At 40.0% G+C, this 24,825-nt stretch overlaps 2 protein-coding genes across 2 annotated transcripts in view; both read left to right on the top strand.

Annotated features, from left to right (window-relative positions):
- Window positions 1-4,667: 4,667 nt before the first annotated feature.
- On the top strand, window positions 4,668-6,781 carry LOC143576735 (putative protein phosphatase 2C 47). Its single transcript, XM_077060761.1, has 2 exons — window positions 4,668-4,854; window positions 5,660-6,781. The coding sequence occupies exons 1-2, from the start codon at window positions 4,729-4,731 to the stop codon at window positions 6,659-6,661; spliced, it is 1,128 nt and encodes a 375-aa protein (XP_076916876.1). The 5' UTR covers window positions 4,668-4,728; the 3' UTR covers window positions 6,662-6,781.
- A 3,855-nt stretch (window positions 6,782-10,636) lies between these two features.
- LOC143576723 (uncharacterized) overlaps window positions 10,637-24,825 on the top strand; it is a 57,825-nt gene continuing 43,636 nt past the window's right edge. Inside the window, exon 1 of the mRNA XM_077060752.1 lies at window positions 10,637-10,687. The gene's annotated coding sequence lies outside the window, so the exon portion shown is untranslated. The remainder of the gene's footprint in view (window positions 10,688-24,825) is intronic.

Here is a 24,825-nt window from a genome sequence, read left to right as displayed (position 1 = left end):
ACTAATGTATATAACATTATATTTATTTAACTAGTACTGATACATACACATATACTTAGAAATCAAGAAGTTAGGACTTGTATCCACCGAAAAAGTTTGTTGGTGTAATGGGCTTCATGTCATCATCCATCCCTTTTCAAGCTGTTCCAAAAAATAAAAACCATCTCTTTTGAAAATCCATATGTTTACTAACATACCTTTAATTCCACCTAATTAAATTATTTGAATGCTTCATAAACATTTATTTTTGAATGAAAAAAAGGTTAGAAAATCACAAAGGAGATAAAAGTGCATGATTTTATATTAGTTATAAAAGGTCTCAATGGTTTCACATGGATTACACTTGTTATGTATCAAGAGTTAATGGTATCTTTTATAATTCACTTCATTAAAAAGTGACCCTACAAGTCACTGCTTACCTAACATTAGCTTTGCTATTATCCTTAATACTAAGGCTGTATGCAGTGGATGATTATAAAATAGAGGCGATTTTCGACAAGTGACGTCACGTTAGCAGATGAACGATTTTCATTTTAGAGGTGTAGTAGTGTTGTAGCCCCATCACATCATGTATATATATATATCACACACATACTAATATAATATTCAAAAAAAATACCATGCGGCAAATCTATGTCGCCCCCCCCACCTTTTCGCTGAAAGGGGGGGGGGGGGGGTTCTCGCCCTATATCGCCCCTATGTGTCGCCCATTACACATTGCCTAACCGACTATGATAAATATCAATCACCTCCCCCCCCCCCTCCCTCCCCCACAAATTGATCATGACTAGGAACTTACTCTTAAAATGTTTTGAAACAATTCATTTGAAAAATGCCTTTATTTGTAAACGAGCCGAAAGTCAAGCTCAGTGTTTAGCTTGGTTCAAAATTCAAGCCGAGTCAAGCTAAACCGACACGATTTTAAATATCAAGCCTGTGACATTCGTCAATTTCGGGTCTTGTTTGTATTCGTTTTTGTATTTGTTTATTATGTAAAACGACCCGATTTGTAAACCGAAGCTTATGTTATAATCAAAATGATGGATTTATGTTACAATATTGTTTCACACTTGTTGGGTCTTGAAAACATCCTATTTTTATTTTTATTTATTTATTTATTTATTTATTTTTTTGTTGTTTTGTGTTTTTGTCTTGATCCATTTTGCATGAAAACTCTTTTGTCTCACACCCATATTTGACCACCAACATTACTCTATATATACACCACCTTTCCTTTTCGTTTTCCCTTGCTACAACTCTAAAAAAAAAAAAACTCTCTCAAAAATCAAAGATTCAAGGTTATCTTCTTAAGTGTTCTTGAAGGTTTTTAGTCTTTCATCTTAATTAGTTTATGTAGCTTTATTCATACTTGTTTATGGTTGTGCAACATATATATAATATACACCCCTTGTTTACCTTTGGTAGTTACTTCTCCGATTCCGGTCGGTGAGGTTTCGGACCTCATAAGGCAAGGCTTCATGGAGGACTTCGTGTCCTTGATATATATACATCTATATAACTTGTTCATACATATTAATCTTGCTTATTTTAGTTTGTTGGTCATGTTTACAAATTCCATGGTTATGGGTTTTTAAGAGTCTATACTTCGGTTTAACCGTAAATAGCTCTAAACTGTAAACTGAACTTTGTTACTAGTTTTGTTAAATAATTGTTTAAACATACTTATTGTTAGATCTAAGTTTCTAAAATCATTTTTACAAATTCTATGGTTATGGGTTTGTAGAATCTTACCTCGGTCTTAACCCAAAACACGATCCGAACCGAAAACCGAACTTTTGTTTAAAGACTTTATTGTTAACTTTTGGTTGTAAAACTTAAAGTATTTTTATTTGTACATTATTATACAAGTTACTTAGTGTTTGGACATGTGGAAACCATCTATGAACTTGTTGTGAGATGGAAACCGAACCAAACTGATTCTTACTCGCTTAAGACACACAAACGTGTTTTTTTTAACCATCAAAACTTATATATTTCTTTAAAAATAGTAACAAATTGATTTTTTAATATTTTCTTAAGTACTTGGAAATGTTGGATCCAACTTGATCTCATAACAAAGTTTGGACCGACAAAACCGAACACTCGCTTAACGTGCGTTGTTAGTTATAAAACAATGAAACTACATACTTGGTTAAGTCTTATTAAATTTTATTGAGTTATCTCATAACATTCAATATTTTGGAAAGTTGACTTTGGGTTTGACCAATTATCAAGACCCGAACCGACAACCCGAACACTCGATAAAAAAAAACCATTTTAGTATCTTCATTCCAAAGGGATTTGCATTCTTGCATTTTACCCACCTTATTACTTAACATAGGTTGAGTAAATATTAAGGTTAGATACTTTAACCCGGTTTCGAGCAAACTTACATTTTTAAAGGGTTATTATTATAAATTCTTAAATAGTCACATTTTAAACCTTGAACTTTAATTATTTACATTTCTCAACATTTATTTTGTTTAAAGATTTTCAAGACAACCTTTCTAAATTCAAGACTTCTTTTCTTTTTAGGCATTGTGCGTTAAACTCGTCGTTCCGACAAATCTCCAAATTATCATCTTTCAAGTTTACTACTTGAAGGTGAGTACTTCATACCACATTTTCCATCTTTTATTTTGGGGGTGATATTTCATACTTATTCAACAAAATGCTTTATATTTGAATCTTAAACCACAAACGTAGTTGTATACTTTACCTAAATAATTGCTCGATTTGGTGTTCTATGCTTATATGCCTATGTGTTTATCGCTTTTGGTTGGTGGAACTATAAAATCCTAGACTATTTGGCATCTCCTTATAGCAAGGTGTCGTTAACGTAATGCAATTAACGATAACTATAAAATCTTAGACTATTTGGCATCCCCTTATAGCTAGGTGTCGCTAATGTATTTAGCGATATCTATTTATCCAAATTACCACTTTTATTTATCGTTTCGTATGCAAGTTTTGTGGCTATCTTTATTATATACTAATATGATTAAACTTATGAATTGCTCACCAACCTTTGTGTTGACAAACTTTATTTTATGAAATGTTGCAAGTTTGCATCTTGGTTGATTTATGATTGTGAAGAAAACGACATCAAAGACCTTAGGATATTAGTAAAAATAAACAATATCAAATTTGCCATATTTTGTGATATCTTGTTTATGGTTATTTAATGGATAATTGTTATGTGACATTTTTTATGTTGTGAAATGAAATGAGTTTATTAAATACTGTCACTTTAATTAGTGTCATGTGCTTATGGACAATCGTTACACCTCGGTATGGTCCGCCGCCTTTGGTCGGGGCGTGACAAAACCAATATTAAGCTGTCTCTAAACACATATTATGTTATGTCATTCTTAATCCACTTCAAGTTAGTTTTATATTAATTGGTCGGGCCACTTAAAGAGGTAACCCTCTAAACTAACTTTCTTTCTTTCCTTTTGTTTTTAATAGTTATAGTGTTTAAACAAACCTTTACAACCACATAATTAATTATTCCAAGATATTATGCAACTAAAAATAAAAAAATAATAATAAAAAAAACTAAAATCATAAACTTTAAATAGATATGTATCTTGTTTAATCTATGAACTTATTTTCCAGATATTTTTGGCAATTTCAGGACTATCCAAAAATATTGCCACTTCAATAAAATAAATTATATTAATAACTTAACTCTAGTTCATTTAAATTTAAATTATATTCGATTTGTTAGTTTGATTCTCAAGAAAATTTTTAATTTTATTAAGATTTTTCTAACAATCTTAATAAGAAAATATCAAAGTACAACTTTAACAAAGTTTTACAATACAACAAAATAACTAATATATATTGATATTTCAAAACAAATATCACTACTAAATTTAAATAGATATTTTGTTATCTAAGCTTATGAATTTATTTTCCTGATATCATTATAACTTTAAAACGATAAAAAAATATTACAAGTTCAATAAAATAAATTATGTTATTCACTTAATTTAAACTTATTTAAATTAAATTAAATTAAATTTATATTCAATTTCTGCAACACTGACTTCAAACCTTACAATTTTTTTAAAAAAATTTTAACTTCAAACAAGTTTTTAAATATTAAAATTTATGTTTTCAAAGCATTTTAAGATACTTAATACATAACAAAATAGTACTCATGATACTTACCATAATAAAAAAATAGACATTTTAAACAAATATCACTATATTTTCTATTAAAAGCTTAAAAAAAATTAACGTTTAACTACAAGTCTTCAAACAACTTTTTTTATATTAAACTAATGTTTTCAAAGCATTATTTAATACTTAATACCTAAGAAATTAATAGTCATGATACTTAGTTACTTACCATAATAAAAATGTAGAAATTTTAAACCAATATCACTGTATTTTAGCTTAAAAGCTTAACAGAAAGAATTTAAAAAAATTATTTTATACTTAATACCTAAGAAAATAATAAAAAAAATAGATATTTGAAACAAAATCTCTATATTTTCGTTGATATTTTGGTTTATTATTGACCACAGATTCCATTTATTCAAATAATAACGCGTACAAATTAGTTGATTGACCTACACGCACCATCTACTATATAAATAACCACACCACACACACACACCAAACCCTAATTTCATCAAATTGCTATTGCTTACGAAAAACCCCCAATTTCTTCTTCAACTCTTTTTCGCGTTCAATAACCCTTACGTACTTTCGATTATAATGATTCTGGATCAGAAGATGATTGCCGGACCTGCAGAGATGATGTGTGATCAGTTCAATGTCAGTCTGTTAAAACTCGCCGCCGTTTCATCGGAGTCTAATTCTGTTTCGATCGCTGATAATTTGGTAATTTTTTTTGCTAATTTTGATCTGGGTTTGTTTAATTTGGTGTTTGATGATCTGGGTTTGCTTTGGTTTTTGCGATTGATGTGTTGATTGTGCGAATTAGGGTTTGTGTGTCGATTGTGGTAGTTAGGGTTTATCGGTGGATTCGGTTGATTTGTGTTTCGATGCTTCTGGGTTTTGTTGATTAGGGTTTTATGCTTCTGGGTTTTCTTAATTAAGGTTTATATGTTTATTGATTGGGTTAATTAGAGATTATAGTCGTATGGATTATTCTGGAAATACCTGGATTAAGTTTATGATATTCGTTTGAATCAACATGGTAGAGGTTCTGGGATTTGTGTTTAGGTTAGGTTCGGTACAGATTGGTACCTGGTACCATTAAAAATACCGAAACCAAATGGTATCGATACCGAAAACATGAAAATTGTGTTCGGTTGGTGCTGCTTCGGTGTGGTACTGGTCTTCAGTGAAACATGCTAATCTCTAAGTTAAGATCAAAATTAACATCTCATCACCTGTATTGAACAAGCAAAATAATTAAAATGATTCGGTTTATGTTAGTCAAGGAAATAGAAACTTAATTTTGCATGTTTGTCCTGGTTTCCTATAATTTTGACCAATTTTGACTCACATGATGGTTAGGCCTGTTCTGTTAGTATTTATTTGCAAAAATCATGTATGTTTTGTATGTTCTGTATATCTATGCTCTGCATGTATTACTAGTTGGATCAACTTAAAATATGTTGAATATGTTGTTCGGTCATTTATGATGGTTTTTACTGACGGCGTTCATTTTGTTTTATAGGCTGTTAGCTGTTCTGCTGTTATTAAGAGTACTACAGTTGTGGAGTCTACTACAAGTCGTGTGAGTGCAACAAGCATCCGATCAGGAAGCCACACGGACATCGGATTGCGCAGATTAAATGAAGACCAACATATCGTGATTGATGACCTGTCAAAGCATCTGGGCGAAGCTTACAAGTGGGGCCTACCGAGCTCTTTTTATGCTCTATTCGATGGCCATGGTGGGGCCGAAGCTGCAAGTTATGTTAAACAACACGCCATGCAGTTGTTCTTTCAAGATTCTGATCTACCGCAAAGCGATCTGGATAATGATTTGTTCTTGAAACAAGTGGAGCGGTCTCATTACAAGGCGTTTTTACAGGCGGACCAAGCGTTAGCTGATGAATGCAGCGTGAGATGTGATTGTGGGACCACGGCTTTAACGGTTCTGATTGTGGGAAAAAATGTGATAACCGCCAATGCGGGTGATTGTCGGGCGGTGATATGTAGAAACGGGTCTGCATCACAGATAACTCAAGACCACCGAGGTTCGACTTGTGAAGAAAAGGAAAGGTGTGAGCGGTTAGGTGGTTACTTTGACCAAGATGGGTACTTAAACGGTCAACTCGGTGTGACCCGAGCCCTTGGAGACTGGCACATGAAGAACGATAAGGTTTTAACTGCTGAACCGGATGTGAGACAAATGGTGTTGACTGATAATGATGAGTTTTTGATTATCGCATGTGACGGTATTTGGGATGTTATGTCGAATCAAGAAGCGGTGGGTCTAGTTCGGTGTCAACTAAGGCTGCATAACGACCCGCAACGGTGTGCTAACGAGCTCATCAACAGAGCTTTACGGCTGGATGCTACTGATAATATTACAGCGATTGTGGTCTGCTTCTCGTCTCCCTCGCCCGCTCCTGCTGCTGCGCCAACTCGGTTTCCGAATTCTCGGCTTTTTAAGAGGAAACCTTTAAATGTTGTTCAAGGGAATGTAAAAGTTGATCAAGTGGTTACTTAGGAGAGACCAGAGATGTGATATTTTTGGATTCATTTATTGAAAGGATTTAGAGTATTTTTGATGTAACAGAAATTTTGTAAGACCCATTGGGTGTTTATAAAGAGTGTTAACAGTTTTGCATGTTTTTAGTTTTTTTACCAACATGTCAGATTGTTTATTTAATGTCTTTAGTAGCAGGTTCTTTTGATTCATAGGTTATTCTGCTTATGTAAAGATTGTTTTACAGGAATATTCAGATGTCAGGATATGTTATAAGATAAACAAACAAAGTCATGAAACTTTTATCTATTTTTTCCTGTTACTCAACCTCTTAATTTATAATAAGCTTGACAAATGTCCTCAAAAGTCAACTTTATATAAAAAGCCACGCGTTGACTTTTTTGTTTTATATTCAAAAAGCTTAATCATGTTAGCAGTATAAGCAAAGTCTAGAAGCTTCAATATATATTCTGAGTTGCGTGTTCTTTTAGCATTTGACCTCTTTTTAAAATGATCTAAAACCTTATTTATTTATTTATTTTATTAATTAACTACCTATTGTACCCAAATCATATGGTTTGAATTACAGTTGTTTGGTTGGTAAAACAAGACAATCCAATCCAACTATTCTAAAACATTTCAACTATTATTATTATCTTAAAATCTACGCAAAATTTACAATGCTTTAGAGAAAGGAGTTGAAGATTGGTAAATTGTTAACAGATTTTTAGCTATTTTTAGCATATTGTTCTAGCGATTATGTACAGCTCTTTGTTGCATTTTTGTGTAGGTTTTAAAATTCATTGTCGGTATCGATAACAACTCTAGATATTACACACTACTACAATACTCTTTAACATGGCCACCCCTACAGACTAAACGTACGCTGATATCAATTCGATGTTTTACTTGAAACAAATAATGAATATGAAATCTAAATTCAAGAAATTAGAGAACTTAGCATTGATTCTTCTTATTGTGCTTATAAGATCTTTATTACTGCTTCGATCTTCTATTTCTTCTTCATCTCACATCTTAATGTTTTGACTAAACAAATTTGTGTTGATGTTATTTGCATTCTTTCATGATCCTAAAAGGTCACATGTAACATAAACATTACCTAAATAATAAAAAAGATAAAACATGTCAAAACTTATTAAAATTGTAGTTTTAATGCATACAACAGATGCTTCAAGCAAGAAAACTATGACCCAGGATGCTACTTAGAAAATAACACAAAAAATCGAGAGTTGAGGTGAGAACAAATGAAAAATACAGCCGATCTATATCCATATTTTTCTTTAAACATGATCATATTTTTCTTTAAATACGATTTGTACCCATACCACTTGAATGAATGCAAAGCCCTTATATGATGAGCTCGGGCTCAAATTCTCATCTTGGTTTCAAGACCAAGTCCGAGTCCTGCCTGAATTGGCTCGACTTGAGAGCCAAGTCCAACAATTGCTATTCATATTCTTAAACAAAAATATACAATAAATTATTTTGATGATGTGATTTGGGGCTTTATGTATAATATAAAAGGTCGACTTTAGTGTAATTTTATTACATCATATGTGCTTATTATTAGGATTTATTTGTGTATGTTATATGTAAACTTGTCTTCTTTTATTTCATGACCATGTGCTAGTGCTACATAAATGTTTCATATTTTTCATGCTATCTAATATCATTTTCGTAGTTAAGGACTACATATCTAATTTAATCTAACTATACTAATAAAAGAAAATAATGATGATGATGTGATAATCTCACATTTATTCTTGGCCGAATCTATATTCTCTCATTCATCCTACCTATTCATGGGTTATGGGGCAAAACCATGTTAACAAATGGGTTATAATTTTCTTTCTAATGCTCTAATTTTTCATCTCATTCATCCTAACTACTCATGGGTCATGGCTAAAATAATTTGATCAAATGAGTTATAATTGCTTTTCTAATTCTTTAATTTCTCATCTTATTTATCGACATATCCATGGGTCATGGATCAACAATTTTGACATATGTGTTATAATGTTCCTTCTAATTCTCCAATCTTCCATCTCATTCATCATATTTATCCATGGGGAACTGGTCAAAACAATTTTGGTAAATATATACGAAGAGATTTTTTCGAATTTGTAAATTTGAGATTTTAGACCTCCTATTGTTTGTACTATATATATTATTTTCTTTTTTTTACCTTTAATTTTGTTCATTCTTTCAAATAACGGACCTTATTTATTTTTATTATTTGACAAATCTCGTGTAATAAACGGATTCAAAAGCTAGTAATCTATATTGTCATATAGCACAAAATAAAGCCACTTAAGAATATTTGAGAATATGTGCTATTCATGCAAATTAATTAATACAAAAGTTAAGTTAAAGGTAACGATGATATAAAAGTTTCACTTTGATTAAATTATTATGTTTAACCTTTGTCAATTTATTTATTTATTTTTTTTTGGAACGACCAACTAAGTAACGCCGGGTAATCCGTACGTGGCCTTTATTGGCTAAAGGTAGCCCGAACCGGCCACAAGTCCAAATGGAGGGAGCCCCTAGCGGTCCACCTATTAAGGGATTTCCCGGATAAAACCTGACCCCTACGCCCGCCAAACGGCACGACAACGAGGAGCCGGTAAAACCAGGTGAGATCAGGACTCGAACCCTGGCAAGCCATGGCCATCCCTCATATCTCCCATATAAATTAGGGATAGTGATGTTTAAACCCCTACCTCTCACTAGTAAAGTGAGTGCTTTACCATTGTAAATTTATTTTTAAACTAACAAAATTTTGGCATAAATATCTTAAAGTAGTTTTAAGCTATTACAAAAATCACATTTAAAAATATAAACAAACTAGATTTTATCCCCCGTATTACGGGGGTTATTTTACATTATTCGTTTTTAATATTTATATATGTATATTTGGATTTTAATTTTATTTATTGTAACAAAGTTAATAATTAATATACTTGAGGTTTGACGATGAAATGGTTTCACAAATAAATGATATGTTATAATCTGGTTTAAAAGCTATCTGGGTTTGGTGATACCATTACCCGTTTATTTTCTTTATTATAAAGTTTTTTTTTGTTAATTATAAATAATATCTTTTTTTAAAATAAAATAGGATATTAATTTTTAGTATATTCCTATTTTATAGGATTTTTATATCAAATATTTGATGAGATTATTTTTTAATATAATGAGATGTTATAACCCGTTTAAGAGTTATTTGGGTTTGGTGAGACCTTTACCCGTGAATTGGGTCAAATGCGTGAGAAACCTTCATTTACAAATAACGTAATCTGATGGCTTGAGAGAATGGTTGTTTTACATTTTTCGTTTTTTAATATTTATTTTTTGGATTTTAATTTTCTTTATTGTAAGAAAGTTAATAATATACTTAGGGTTTGATGATGAAAGGCTTTCATAAATAACTAATATGTTATAACCCGTTTAAAAACTATCTGGATTTGGTGACCCATAACCCGCTTATGTTTTTTACTATAAAATTGTTTATTAATTATAAATAATATATTTTTCTTTTTAAATTGGATATTAAATTTTAGTATATTCCTAATTTGTAGGATTTTCATATCAAATAATTGGTAAGATTAGTTTTTAATTTAATTAATTTGGGTTAAATCAATGAGAGACCTCCATTAAAAGATCAAGAAATTTGATGGCTTCCATAAAAGGGGGGAGCGACCACATCGTGATACATAGGATTTTTGGGTTTTCGTTTATATATATTATAGATAAATAATGGGATTAAACGGGTCAACATGTGAGTGAGCTTTCTCGGGTCGGGTTCGGGCTGTTTTCAAATCGAGTTTAATTTTTTTTCAAATAATTAATGGGTCCGTTAGTTTAAAGTAAACTAAGCCCCTTGACTCCCTTTGGGAATGAAATAAAAGCCCTAATCAATCTATCAATCAATCAATCATTTGAGGTCACAACCAGCAAAAAGAAAAGGAATGGCTTCATGGAGAAGAATCCCCAGTGACTCCGACGGCAGTTACGAGATCAACGGTGAGGATCCTTCCGATCATTATTTTGTACTTATTAATGGTTTATTAGATTAGATTTTAGGCTTATTTGTTTTGTAAACAATTATAGTGTCACTCGTTAGGGTGGTTGTTTTACCTATACACTAAATGGATTTTGCTCCTGCTTTAATGATTTTGCAGAACTTAGTGGTGTTAAGAGCTCGAGCTTGATAAATGAAGCTCGGGCTTGAGCTTCTTTATCAAACGAGCTTACCTTTAGGCCCGAGCTTGGGCTCAAACTCGTTTAAGCTCGGCTCGATCGAGCTTTTTCACGAGCAGCTCGACTCGTTTGCACCCCTAATTTTGTTGTTACGAGTGGGATTATAATGGTTACGTTTTTTTATCTGTTCTTAATTTACTTGTTTGATTGTATCTCAGTGATAACAACCACTGATAAGATCACCCGTGTTACGGTCAAAGATTCGGACACCATCAGTCAAATACAACGCAAGATCCAGGGTAAGAAGTCTAGTAATCTCAATGATCTTACATTTATGAACATATTCATCAAGAACCTTGAAGGAAGGATCACCTATTATCTTGAAGTCAACCCTTCCGACACCATCGGCAACGTCAAAGCCAAAATGTCTGATTTCGCGCACGTGTTGGTCTTCAATGGAGTTGCTCTTGAAGATAGCGTTACGCTTGCTGATTTAGACATCATCGACGGATCAACTCTTATCAACTCTTACACGCATTGATATGGTACCACAGGAAAAGATGGAAATATTTGTGCATACTTTCACCGCACCTGACTTATGGTTGTCGAGGTGTTCCTGGCGTTTAATCCCCTGCGGGCGCTAGGTATGTGAAGGGTTTTGCCTTAACACTGTACCCGCGCCCGACTTACAATTGGGTGCCGAGGTATGACTTTTTACGGGTGTTAGGTATGTGGAGGGTTTTGCCTTAACACTGTACCTGTGCCCGTTTTGTAGTTGGGTGGAATGCCAAGGTTTTCTCGGCTTCACTTCCCTGTGGGTGCTAGGTATGTGAAGGGTTTTGCCTTAACACTGTACCCGCACCCGGCTTTATAGTCGGGTTTTTTCCGGTTTCCGTTCCTTGCGGGTGCTAGGTATGTGAAGGGTTTTGCCTTAACACTGTATCCGCACCCGGCTTCATAATTGGGTTTTTCCGGTTTCCGTTCCCTGCGGGTGCTAGGTATGTGAAGGGTTTTGCCTTAACACTGTACCCGCACCCGGCTTCATAATTGGGTTTTTCCGGTTTCCGTTCCCTGCGGGTGCTAGGTATGTGAAGGGTTTTGCCTTAACACTGTACCCGCACCCGGCTTCATAATTGGGTTTTTCCGGTTTCCGTTCCCTGCGGGTGCTAGGTATGTGAAGGGTGTTGCCTTAACACTGTACCCGCACCCGGCTTCATAATTGGGTTTTTCCGGTTTCCGTTCCCTGCGGGTGCTAGGTATGTGAAGGGTTTTGCCTTAACACTGTACCCGCACCCGACTTCATAGTTGGGTATTCTTGGCCTCTGTTCCCTGCGGGTGCTAGGTATGTGAAGGGTTTTGCCTTAACACTGTACCCGCAGCCGTCTTACGGTCAACTGGATAGCCAGGGTAAGTGTAACACCCCGACCAAAGGCGGATTATACATCGGGGCGCCACATATTGTTTCATTACTCGTGACACTATTGGGTGTCAATATTTAATAAATACATTCATTCGCGCACGCGCAGGGTAAACACAAGATAACATAAAGCATCATAAATCAATATATTATAAATCAAAATATTCGAACAGCAATAACTTGTCTTGATACATTTTAATCTAGGTCCAAAATAAAGAACTTCCTACGTGTCCTCGAACTCCAAAACAGCTACTGCAAACCTGAACATGTGTTAAAATAAACGTCAAACACTTGCGTGTTGGTGAGAAATCAAGTTTAATACAATACATAGATAACAATAAATCTGCGCGCAACATGTGTATGTCTGGTTTTCAACAAGGGTGTAATCTGATCGGGACCAACTCTAAGATTCATAGACTGCCAGTGCTCACAATTGAGCTCACAAACAAGACAAACTGTGCATGTGTAAACAAAAGAGAAAATCATAAACGATAGTTCTCCCGTGTTCATCTAATGGTACCATGAGAACTGCGGAATAGACCGACAAGACGGTTAATGATCCACACATACAAATAAACAGCCAAGTCTACGTCCTCAACACATGGGATACTGCGCGACTAAAGTTCATAAACAAGTTTAAGACTCTAAGTTTGTATGAACACATGAACATCCCAAAACATTAAAAGCAAAGAGGGATTAGGTACGAGATTACTCACATGATAAACGATGCGGTGTAAGATAAAGCAAGAACCAACTTTAAACAAGCACAAGTTAACCTATAAATAAGATTATTGTTTTAATGAATTGATTTAAGTCTTGATTATAAGTTAGCATAATTAATAAGTAAATTATTATATATAATATATATATTACCGGAAAGCAGGGCAGAATAGAAAGGAAGACGGAGGCAGAGAGGAAGGCGGCAGAGAGAGCAAGGAGGAGGTTAAATTAAGTGTTTGTGTGTGATGTGTTAAGAAAATAACATTATTATTTATAGGGAAACCCTAGGGAACACAATCCCTAGAAAAAGGGGAAAAGATCTCAAAAAGTAAAAGATTCCAAAAGCAAAAGATATCAAAAGATATGGCAGCTGCAGGGGGCAAGATAAAGCTGACAGGGAACAGTAAAAAGGCATGGGCAGTTCAGAAAAAGGTACAGGTCAGGCATGGAAAAAGCAGATCTCAAAAGATAATGTCAGTCACTTTTTCTGTCAACCAATGGGGTTGGAGCGCATGCTGCGCCGAAAGTAACTTTTCAGACATAAGACAGGTTAGGTCAACAGTACAGAAGATAAGACATCACAAAAGCAAACGGCTAGATTAAACAGAAGAAAACTCAAAGGGTTTAGCGCGAGAAGGCTGACACAGAAGGTCAAGAGAGCGCGAGCGCGAAGGCAGACAGAACTAACCTTAACGCGTCGCGGAAAGAACTACATTTCTAAGCGCGCCGCGGGAAGAATCGCATTTCTTAGCGCGCCGCGGGAGGAACTAAAATTCCTAGCGCGCCGCGGGAAGAACTATAATTCTTCGCGCGTCGAGGGATGAACTACGATTCTTAGCGCGCTGCGAGAAGAACTACAATCCTTAGCGCGTCGCGGGAAGAACTACCGTTCTTAGCGCGCTGCGAGAAGAATTACAATTCTTAGCGCGCTGCGAGAAGAGTTCGTCTCGCGTATCGCTGAAACAGGTGGTCTTCGCGCAGGATTCCTTGTAAGGGGTCTGGCGCGTGGAGCTGCGCAGACAACCTTAGGCGGGAAGGAACAAAGGACAAGCAAAGAGTTAGAAAAAAAGAGGGAAACAAGGCTTAAGGGCGGGACGGCGACAAGAGGGAAAAGAATGCGGAAAGAGAGAAGGAGAGGGACGGGACGGCGGAAAGAAAGAGAGAGAAAGAGGCGGGAAGGAAAAGTATATTATTATTATTAAAAGTAAAATATAAGTATAAATAAATATTAAATCATAAAAGAAAGAGATCGGATAAGGGAAACGGGTACCTGGGTCGGGTCGGATCGGGGCAGATGTCACAGTCTCCCCTACTTTAAGAAATTTCGTCCCGAAATTTATCTCGAAGTAGGTTGCGCAGAGAACAGGTGCGGGTACTTGATCTTCATTTGATCTTCCCTTTCCCATGTAAACTCGGCTCCGCGCTTGGACTCCCAGCGAACTTTAACAATAGGGATACGACTGCGCTTGGTTTGCTTTACCTCGCGATCCATAATCTCAACAGGCTTCTCAACGAAATGCATAGTTTCATCAACTTGAACTTCATCAAGTGGAATGTGAAGGTTCTCGTCAGCTAAACACTTCTTGAGATTGGATACATGGAACGTTGGATGCACATTACTGAGCGTGGGCGGCAGGTCAAGTCTGTAGGCAACTTTTCCTACACGCGCGAGAATCTTAAATGGTCCAACATATCGAGGAGCAAGCTTACCTTTCTTCCCAAAGCGGACAACACCCTTCCAGGGCGACACTTTGAGGAGAACAAGATCATCAACTTGAAATTCGAGAGGCTTTCGCCTGCGATCTGCGTAACTCTTCTGTCGGCTTCTGGCAGTCAGCAGATGATCACGGATCTTGGCGATTTTATCGGTTGTCTCTTGAACAAGTTCGGGTCCTGTGATTTGAGTTTCACCCACTTCGCTCCAACAAATCGGGGAGCGGCACTTACGACCGTAAAGTGCTTCAAATGGGGCCATACCGATACTGGAATGATAGCTGTTATTATAAGAGAACTCGATCAAAGGCAGGTGCGAATCCCAATTACCTCCAAAATCAAGAACACTAGATCGGAGCATATCCTCAAGAGTTTGAATAGTTCGCTCAGACTGACCGTCAGTCTGAGGATGATATGCCGTACTCATGTCCAAGCGAGTTCCTAGCGCAGATTGGAGAGATTTCCAAAAGCGAGATATAAAACGGCCATCGCGATCGGATATGATGCTCAAAGGAGTACCATGGCGGCAGACAATTTCCTTGACATAAAGCTGCGCGAGTTGCTCAACACGGTAGTTTTCACGAATGGGCAGAAAGTGAGCAGACTTAGTCAAACGATCCACTATTACCCAAATGCTATCATGTTTGCTTGCTGTCAAAGGTAACTTGGTAATAAAGTCCATCGCTACACATTCCCATTTCCACGTAGGAATTTCTGGTTGTTCGAGCAAACCAGATGGGCGTTGGTGTTCAGCTTTTACTTTAGAACAAGTCAGGCATCTAGCTACGAACACAGCAATATCCTTTTTCATACCGGGCCACCAATAAGTAATGCGCAAATCCTTGTACATCTTATCAGCGCCAGGATGAACGGAATATCGAGATTTGTGTGATTCACTCAGGATATCAGCGCGAAGATTCTCATCAAAGGGAATCCAGATGCGATTTAGATAACAAAGAATTCCACTCCGATTAGGGACAAAGAGTGCTTCCGCGCCACACGCTAACTCGGCGCGAAGGTTACCATTACTGATGGATGCGCGCTGCGCGTCACGAATACGCGATTCAAGGTTGCTTTGAATCGGCGCAAAGTGAAGATGCGTGCGCGGCAAGATACAGTTAAGATGGCAGGGTTTTCGGCTGAGCGCATCGGCTACCACATTAGCCTTACCAGGATGATACCGGATCTCACAATCGTAATCGCTGATGAGTTCGTTCCATCGGCGTTGCCTCATGTTAAGTTCCTTCTGATCAAAGATATGCTGAAGGCTTTTATGGTCAGTGTAGAGGATACACTTAGTACCATAAAGGTAGTGTCTCCAGATTTTCAAGGCAAAAACAACTGCGCCTAGTTCGAGGTCGTGAGTTGTATAATTCTTTTCATGAACCTTAAGTTGCCTTGATGCGTAAGCGATAACCTTGCCTCGTTGCATAAGAACACAACCGAGACCTTGGTTGGATGCATCGCAATACACGACAAAATCATCATTACCCTCAGGTAGCGCAAGAACAGGAGCTTCACACAACAATTGCTTGAGCGATAGGAAGGCTTCTTCTTGCTTCGAGCCCCAAATATACGGTTTACCTTTGTGCGTTAGAGCTGTTAAAGGCAAAGCGATCCTTGAGAAGTTCGAAATAAATCGCCGGTAGTAACCAGCTAAGCCCAGAAAGGAACGGATCTCAGAAGGAGTGGTCGGCGTAATCCAGTTCTTGATTGCTTCAATTTTGGATGGGTCGACATGAATACCCATCTTGTTAACAACATGGCCAAGAAACTGTACTTCATCCGACCAAAATTCACACTTGGAGAGCTTAGCATAAAGCTGCTCGGTTCGAAGCTTTTGCAACACCAACCGAAGATGTTGCTCATGCTCGGCCTTGGTCTTAGAATACACCAGAACATCATCGATAAACACAATCACGAATTTATCCAAGAAAGGCCTACACACCCGATTCATTAGATCCATGAAAACGGCGGGTGCGTTGGTTAAACCGAAGGACATGACCAAGAATTCAAAATGGCCATAACGAGTTCGAAAAGCAGTCTTCGGAACATCTTCATCGCGGATGCGCAACTGGTGATAGCCAGAGCGGAGATCGATCTTGGAGAAACAAGAGGCACCTTGGAGTTGATCAAAGAGGTCGTCAATACGTGGTAAGGGATACCGGTTTTTAATGGTGAGTTTGTTCAACTCGCGGTAATCAATACACATGCGAAACGATCCATCTTTCTTTTTAACGAACAACACCGGAGCACCCCAGGGCGAAGAGCTAGGGCGAATGAATCCTTTAGCAGTCAACTCTTGAAGTTGGCTTGCCAATTCTTGCATCTCAGCGGGCGCAAGACGGTAAGGAGATTTAGCTACGGGGGAAGCACCAGGGACAAGATCAATACGGAACTCGACTTCACGAGCGGGAGGGATACCAGGAAGATCATCAGGAAAAACTTCAGGGAAATCACGCACAACAGGGATATCGCGAAGCTTCTTCTCTTCAGCAGGTTTGACCACATGAGCTAAGAATGCAATACGCTTCTTCCGCATGAGTCTTTGGGCTTCGGCGCAAGACATAAGTTTAAGACCGCGGGAGGGTTTTTCGCCGTAGATGTGAAGATCACCATTTTCTCGAGGAATGCGAATCAACTTCTTGGCGCAAATAACTTCGGCGCGATTATGCGTAAGCCAGTCCATACCAATAATAACATCAAAGCTCCCAAGAGGCATGGGGATGAGGTCGATCAGAAAATCGTTTTCGTTAAGGTTAAGCGTGCAATCTTTAATCACTGAGTTAATTAAAACAGTTTCACCATTAGCCAATTCAACTGAAAAATTTTCTTTTAAATCGCTGCGCGGTCGCGCAAGCTTCTGCTCGAAGGCGCGAGAGATAAAACTTCGATCGGCGCCAGTATCAAAAAGTACAGAAGCATAAAATCCGTTAAGCAAAAATGTACCATTAACTACGCCATTATTCGCTTGCGCTTGGTGCGCGGTTATGTTAAAAGCTCGTCCACGCGTCACTTGGTTTGAAATCTGGTTCACCGGATTCGCTTGTGTGATTTGCACTTGTAGTCTCGGGCACGCGTTCCGGAAATGACTGGGATCACCGCAGTTAAAGCACGATCTGGGTCGTGGGTTTTGGTAGGTTGGTTGTGGGTTCTGCGGGTAGACTGGTGGTGTTGGCGCAATTGGATTGGCGGGAAGGACTCTACAGTTTTCTGCAAGGTGACCAGCGCGGCCACATCGGGTACAAAGTCGACATGGGACTTGAGGTGGGTGGTGGAGTCTACAGGTTGGGCAAAAGGGGTGATTTCCTGTGTAAGGTTTCTTAGTTGGCGGGGCAGGGAGTGCGGGATTGGTTAAGTATAGTTGTGGGCTACAGGAGGAGTTGGGTAGGCTGACAGTGGGTTAGGCGCGTAAACTGGAGGTTGGTAGGCGGGTTGCTGGACTATAGGCGGGCTGGTAAGCGCATAGGCCTTGCGCCTGCGCTTGAGGTTGTTACGGTTTGAGGGTTCAGGTTTGGTTTCTGTTGGTTCAGGGGCAGTCTTGGTAGGTTTGGTCTTTTCTGTTCCCCGCAGGAACAGGGTTCCTGCTCTGACATGGTTGTCGCTGAGCACAGCGGCCAACTCGATGGCGTCAGAGAGGGTTACTGGGTTTCTGGCCCATACAGAATCTTGAATTTCCATGGGGAGACCCCCAAGGAATTTCTCTATGGCTCGGCGGGAAGGGGTAACAAGGTGAGGGACAAGCAGGCTTAGTTCATGGAAGCGCGTCGCGTACTCGCGCGCTTCACCACTGTACTGCTTAAGATTCCAAAATTCTTCTTCCAGGCGCTTAACTTCGTTGGGAGGGCAGAATTCTCGCGTAAGAATTTCCTTGAATTCCTCCCATGTCATGCTAGAAGCAGCCTCTGCGCCACGCGCATGAGCTACTCCATTCCACCATGTAAGCGCTCTGGATTCCAGGACACTGGAAACATATAGGGTTCTTCTGTCTGAGGGGCATTGGGTGTGGAGGAAAGTGTTTTCTATTTTCTCAAGCCGCTGGAGCATCACGGTGGCTCCTTCAAGACCTGTGAACTTTGGAGGGTTACCCGCGTTAAAGGACTTAATGTTGTAACCAGAGGTGTTGGTATTGTTTTGGCTCAAAGCTTGGGCTATTGCGGCGGCCATTTCCTGGGAACGTTGCTGCGAACGTCTGCGCGCGGCTTCTTTCTTCTCGAGATGGCGACGAGATAGCGGAGGCATTCTATAAAAATTTTAATTTTAGTTAATATCTTGGTTTTATCGCAAAGTATAACCTCGAAAAGCTTGGTTTCGCGGAGTTAGATACTATCAAAAGTTAAAGTAAAATAAATGACCCTAAATGCAGACTTAATAAAGGTAACAAATTCGAATCAAGAATCGACAATTCATGTATCACCATGACTTTCCGAATTCCCAATTTAAAATATACGAGCAAACGAGTATTGGAGATTGACGATTCATGTATCACCATGACTTTTCAATCTTCAATATAAAACATACAAGAAAATGAGTATTGGAGGTTGACAATTCATGTATCACCATGACTTTTCAAGTCTCCAACCTCAGAACATAATCATAAATGGAAATTGAAAATCAACTATTCATGTATCACCATGACTTTTCGGATTTTCAAACCCAACAAACGAATATGTAAGTAAAATCAATAAAAATCGAAATTCAATCAAAAATCGAAATATCGCGGAATAAAACATAAAATCATATACTGCGCAAGCGCGAGCATATTCATAAATAACGAGTAATTAACAATAAGCGTGCAAACATGAGATTTCTCTCATGCGCGAGAAGTGACTCTTAGGTATTCTAGGCCGTTACGTCTAACCACCTATCCTAAAGTCAACGAGCTCTGATACCAATCTGTAACACCCCGACCAAAGGCGGATTATACATCGGGGCGCCACATATTGTTTCATTACTCGTGACACTATTGGGTGTCAATATTTAATAAATACATTCATTCGCGCACGCGCAGGGTAAACACAAGATAACATAAAGCATCATAAATCAATATATTATAAATCAAAATATTCGAACAGCAATAACTTGTCTTGATACATTTTAATCTAGGTCCAAAATAAAGAACTTCCTACGTGTCCTCGAACTCCAAAACAGCTACTGCAAACCTGAACATGTGTTAAAATAAACGTCAAACACTTGCGTGTTGGTGAGAAATCAAGTTTAATACAATACATAGATAACAATAAATCTGCGCGCAACATGTGTATGTCTGGTTTTCAACAAGGGTGTAATCTGATCGGGACCAACTCTAAGATTCATAGACTGCCAGTGCTCACAATTGAGCTCACAAACAAGACAAACTGTGCATGTGTAAACAAAAGAGAAAATCATAAACGATAGTTCTCCCGTGTTCATCTAATGGTACCATGAGAACTGCGGAATAGACCGACAAGACGGTTAATGATCCACACATACAAATAAACATCCAAGTCTACGTCCTCAACACATGGGATACTGCGCGACTAAAGTTCATAAACAAGTTTAAGACTCTAAGTTTGTATGAACACATGAACATCCCAAAACATTAAAAGCAAAGAGGGATTAGGTACGAGATTACTCACATGATAAACGATGCGGTGTAAGATAAAGCAAGAACCAACTTTAAACAAGCACAAGTTAACCTATAAATAAGATTATTGTTTTAATGAATTGATTTAAGTCTTGATTATAAGTTAGCATAATTAATAAGTAAATTATTATATATAATATATATATTACCGGAAAGCAGGGCAGAATAGAAAGGAAGACGGAGGCAGAGAGGAAGGCGGCAGAAAGAGCAAGGAGGAGGTTAAATTAAGTGTTTGTGTGTGATGTGTTAAGAAAATAACATTATTATTTATAGGGAAACCCTAGGGAATACAATCCCTAGAAAAAGGGGAAAAGATCTCAAAAAGTAAAAGATTCCAAAAGCAAAAGATATCAAAAGATATGGCAGCTGCAGGGGGCAAGATAAAGCTGACAGGGAACAGTAAAAAGGCATGGGCAGTTCAGAAAAAGGTACAGGTCAGGCATGGAAAAAGCAGATCTCAAAAGATAATGTCAGTCACTTTTTCTGTCAACCAATGGGGTTGGAGCGCATGCTGCGCCGAAAGTAACTTTTCAGACATAAGACAGGTTAGGTCAACAGTACAGAAGATAAGACATCACAAAAGCAAACGGCTAGATTAAACAGAAGAAAACTCAAAGGGTTTAGCGCGAGAAGGCTGACACAGAAGGTCAAGAGAGCGCGAGCGCGAAGGCAGACAGAACTAACCTTAACGCGTCGCGGAAAGAACTACATTTCTAAGCGCGCCGCGGGAAGAATCACATTTCTTAGCGCGCCGCGGGAGGAACTAAAATTCCTAGCGCGCCGCGGGAAGAACTATAATTCTTCGCGCGTCGAGGGATGAACTACGATTCTTAGCGCGCTGCGAGAAGAACTACAATCCTTAGCGCGTCGCGGGAAGAACTACCGTTCTTAGCGCGCTGCGAGAAGAATTACAATTCTTAGCGCGCTGCGAGAAGAGTTCGTCTCGCGTATCGCTGAAACAGGTGGTCTTCACGCAGGATTCCTTGTAAGGGGTCTGGCGCGTGGAGCTGCGCAGACAACCTTAGGCGGGAAGGAACAAAGGACAAGCAAAGAGTTAGAAAAAAAGAGGGAAACAAGGCTTAAGGGCGGGACGGCGACAAGAGGGAAAAGAAGGCGGAAAGAGAGAAGGAGAGGGACGGGACGGCGGAAAGAAAGAGAGAGAAAGAGGCGGGAAGGAAAAGTATATTATTATTATTAAAAGTAAAATATAAGTATAAATAAATATTAAATCATAAAAGAAAGAGATCGGATAAGGGAAACGGGTACCTGGGTCGGGTCGGATCGGGGCAGATGTCACAGTAAGGGGTTTTTCCCGCTTACTTTTCGAATCTTTTTGAATTTTTGAAATTTGAAGAGTTGGTGAAAGGATAAGAACAGTCGTCGTGCGACGGTTTCTTCTGACTGTGTCAGGACGTGCTGGAAGTTATGGCGACGTGACATTATATGGTCATTCTAGACGCTTTTTACGGCGCGTGGGCGCGATTTTTCGGGCGCGTGGCCGCAAAATTAATGGCACTCGTCCTTTCAACAGCTGTTGCCAGCTTGCCTGGTGCCACATGTCACGGTTTCATTGCACCTTCACTTTCTCTCTCCTCCGCATTAAATTCATCGCATTAATTGCGATCACTATATAAAGGGGAAGAGGGTCCTTTGTAATTCACATCTTCACTTCTTCTCTTCATCTCTAAGGCGATTTCTGGTGAATACTCTCTTATTTAGTTGAGCATTCCTCCGAAATCGTTTCTTCTTCCTCTGCAATATGTCTTCCCATGATGCTGAAGCTGTAGCCGACGATAGGAGTACTGCTGTCGAGTGCCAGTGTGCTCTACCTATCGATCTGTACCAGTATGTCGTCAGGAAATTCATGCTTGAGTCTCTTGAGCCTGAGTTTCCTGAACCTCAGCAGACTGTGTACGATGCCCCTAGTGGCAAGATCGGGGTATATGCTGCATTCTTTGTTTATGGGAACCTTAGGTTCCCATTGACAAATTTTGTGTACCGTGTCCTGGAGAGGCACGGTGTGCACCTGACCGAGGTGCATCCGATGGCGATTGCCAAGATTCGGCATTTCGAATGGGTGTGCCAAATTCTGGGCATTGAGCCCTATGTGGACCGCCTGATGACCTTCTATACTTGGAGGTGCATCCAGGGGTGGTACACCCTGACAACCCGGATCAAGGGTTTGAAGATTTGCGCGACCGAGCGCAGTCTCCGATCGTGGAAGCGGGAGTTCTTCTACATTTCTGCCCGCGCCATCCCCATTACCATGAAGTTTAAGAAGGGGCAAGCGCTTCCGAGCCTTCACGCTTCCAACTACCAGGAGGCGGAATGGTTCGCGAAGATATCTCGGGTCCAGTCTCCGGTTTACCGGTTTCCGGAGTCCGGGATGGTGATGCTGGGGATGAGCCGGGTATGGAAGGAGGCGTCTCGGTTTCCCATCCTTCTCGAATACGGTTTGAACTCTATTCCTTATGGTATGTCTTGTCTTTCTTGCTGATATGAGTTTGTCTTCTAACTGTTTCTTTTCTTTCAGAGGGGAACGATTTGGAGTCGCTCCTGTACCCGCGGGAAGCTGACGGTCCCGTGCGGGTGGGTACTCGTGCTCTAGACGAGAACGAGTTGCCCATCTTGGAACAGACGGCGGATCGGTTTGTGGAGGTCTATCCGCTGGGCCACGAGATCCTGAGCCACCGGCGGCCAGGTAAGGCGTTATTCTATCCTCCACCCCTCAGTGCTGTACCCGCTGCTGGAATTCCTGACATCCTGTCTTCTTCTGAGGAATCCGCAGATGGTCCTCCGTTGGTGCGGAAGAAGAGGGCTGCCGGCGGGAAAGGGAAGGAGAAGGTGGCCTCCACAGCTGATCCGGTGCTTCTATCTGACACCGAGTCAGATAGTGACGAGGTGGCGGGGAACCCCGGTGGTGAGAAGACCACTGCTCCGGAGGCTACGACTGTTACCTCCGGAGAACCAACGACGACGACGGTGACCGGCATCAAGAGACCGGCTCCATCGGGCTCATCCCCGCCCGTCCGTACGTTCAGGCTCAAGAAAACCCGTAAGTACAAACATCCTTATCTTTGTAGATTTCACTTTATAAATTTATTGAAACACTTATCTTCTTGTGTAGGCGTGGATGTTGACACATTCCAGGGTGGAGCGCAGAGGAGTACCCCTCCTCCGATGACGGTAGGCTCGGTCAGCCTACCTGAGGCGACGACCCAGGCGCCTGCGCCTGTTTCCGCTGGATCAGTTGCTCACTCCCTTGAGCCGACTGTTCCAGCTGAGATGACGTCACCGCCGGTGGTAAGTGCGATTTTTACAGCATCTTTCACCGAGCCGGCGGTTACGATTGCTGCGGATTCTGCGGCGGCGACCGCGGCGGCCGCTACTATGCCTCCGCCACCGGCAACGACGGCCGGCCCATCAGGTATGCGCAGGGCTTCTCGCCAATCTTTGTCACCTTCCCATCTGCCTTACCTTTTGGATGGATTTCCCTTAGGCTCAGGCGATGGGTTCGGTGGCTATCGGCCTGTGATCGACCCTACAGGTGCGTAGGGTTCTCTTGGCCTTTATATTTTTCTTCATCTTTTCCTAACTGCTTTGTTTCTTTTGCAGTGTCGGATTCCAATGAAGTGTATGTTCCGCGATGGAACATCCGCCGAGGAACAACCCTTCGTACCCCTGTGGAGTGCGTGGAATGGGCTCGCCACGCTGCTCCCCATGGTGCGTTGGGGGAAGCCATGGCTAGCTACCAGGAGGGTAGACTAACCAATGAGCTTCGGGTTCTCCAGGCCCGGATGCAGCCGCGCGTCGAGCTGCTTTGTCGTGAAAACGACAAGTTGAAAGCAGCTCGCGCCAAGGAAGTATCTCAAGCGCGGGCTCTTCGGGGGGAGAACCAACAGTTGGCCGCAGCTGCTGCGGAGAAGGAGAAGGCCTTCAAGGCCCTCGAGGTTGAGGTTCAAGCGCGACTCGAGGCCCGCTCCAAGGCTGCCCAAGCTGTTAACGAACAGCTTCGGCTGGCTAAGGAGACTGCGAGGAACGCAACCGAGAGGGCCACCAAGGCTGAAGCCGTTGCTGAGCCTTTACGCGTGGAGAACGAGGAGCTCAAGGCCAAATTAGAGGCTCTCCAACGTGCTCATGATGCCTTGGCGATGGAAGATGCCAAGAAGCTCCAAGAGATCCTGGACCAGAGGGGCGTGCTTGACCACACCGAGCGGAAGCTTAAGGGTGTTGAAGAGGCTGCTGCAAAGGAAGTGCTACTTGCCAACCTTAACAAAAGCGAAGCCGAACGCACCCGCACTCAAGCTCAAGCCGCCCTCCAAGAAGCTCTAGTTGCCAAGGAATGGCTTCTTCGAGAAGCGTTGTCTCAGGTATGTTTAGCTTTACGTCTTCACGCTTTCCTTTGTACATAGAAAAGGTGTTTGACACTTGTATTTTCTTTGTAGGTTGTGCATCGGGTCTTCTCAGAGACTACTTACGATGATG

The sequence above is a fragment of the Bidens hawaiensis genome, unplaced genomic scaffold, assembly GCF_021521415.1.
Source record: "Bidens hawaiensis isolate Kalapana, Puna unplaced genomic scaffold, B.hawaiensis_p1.1 tig00028274_1, whole genome shotgun sequence".
Taxonomy (NCBI): Eukaryota; Viridiplantae; Streptophyta; class Magnoliopsida; order Asterales; family Asteraceae; genus Bidens; species Bidens hawaiensis.
The sequence above is the reverse complement of the archived record's forward strand: the minus strand, read 5'-3'. Positions and strand labels throughout refer to the sequence as shown.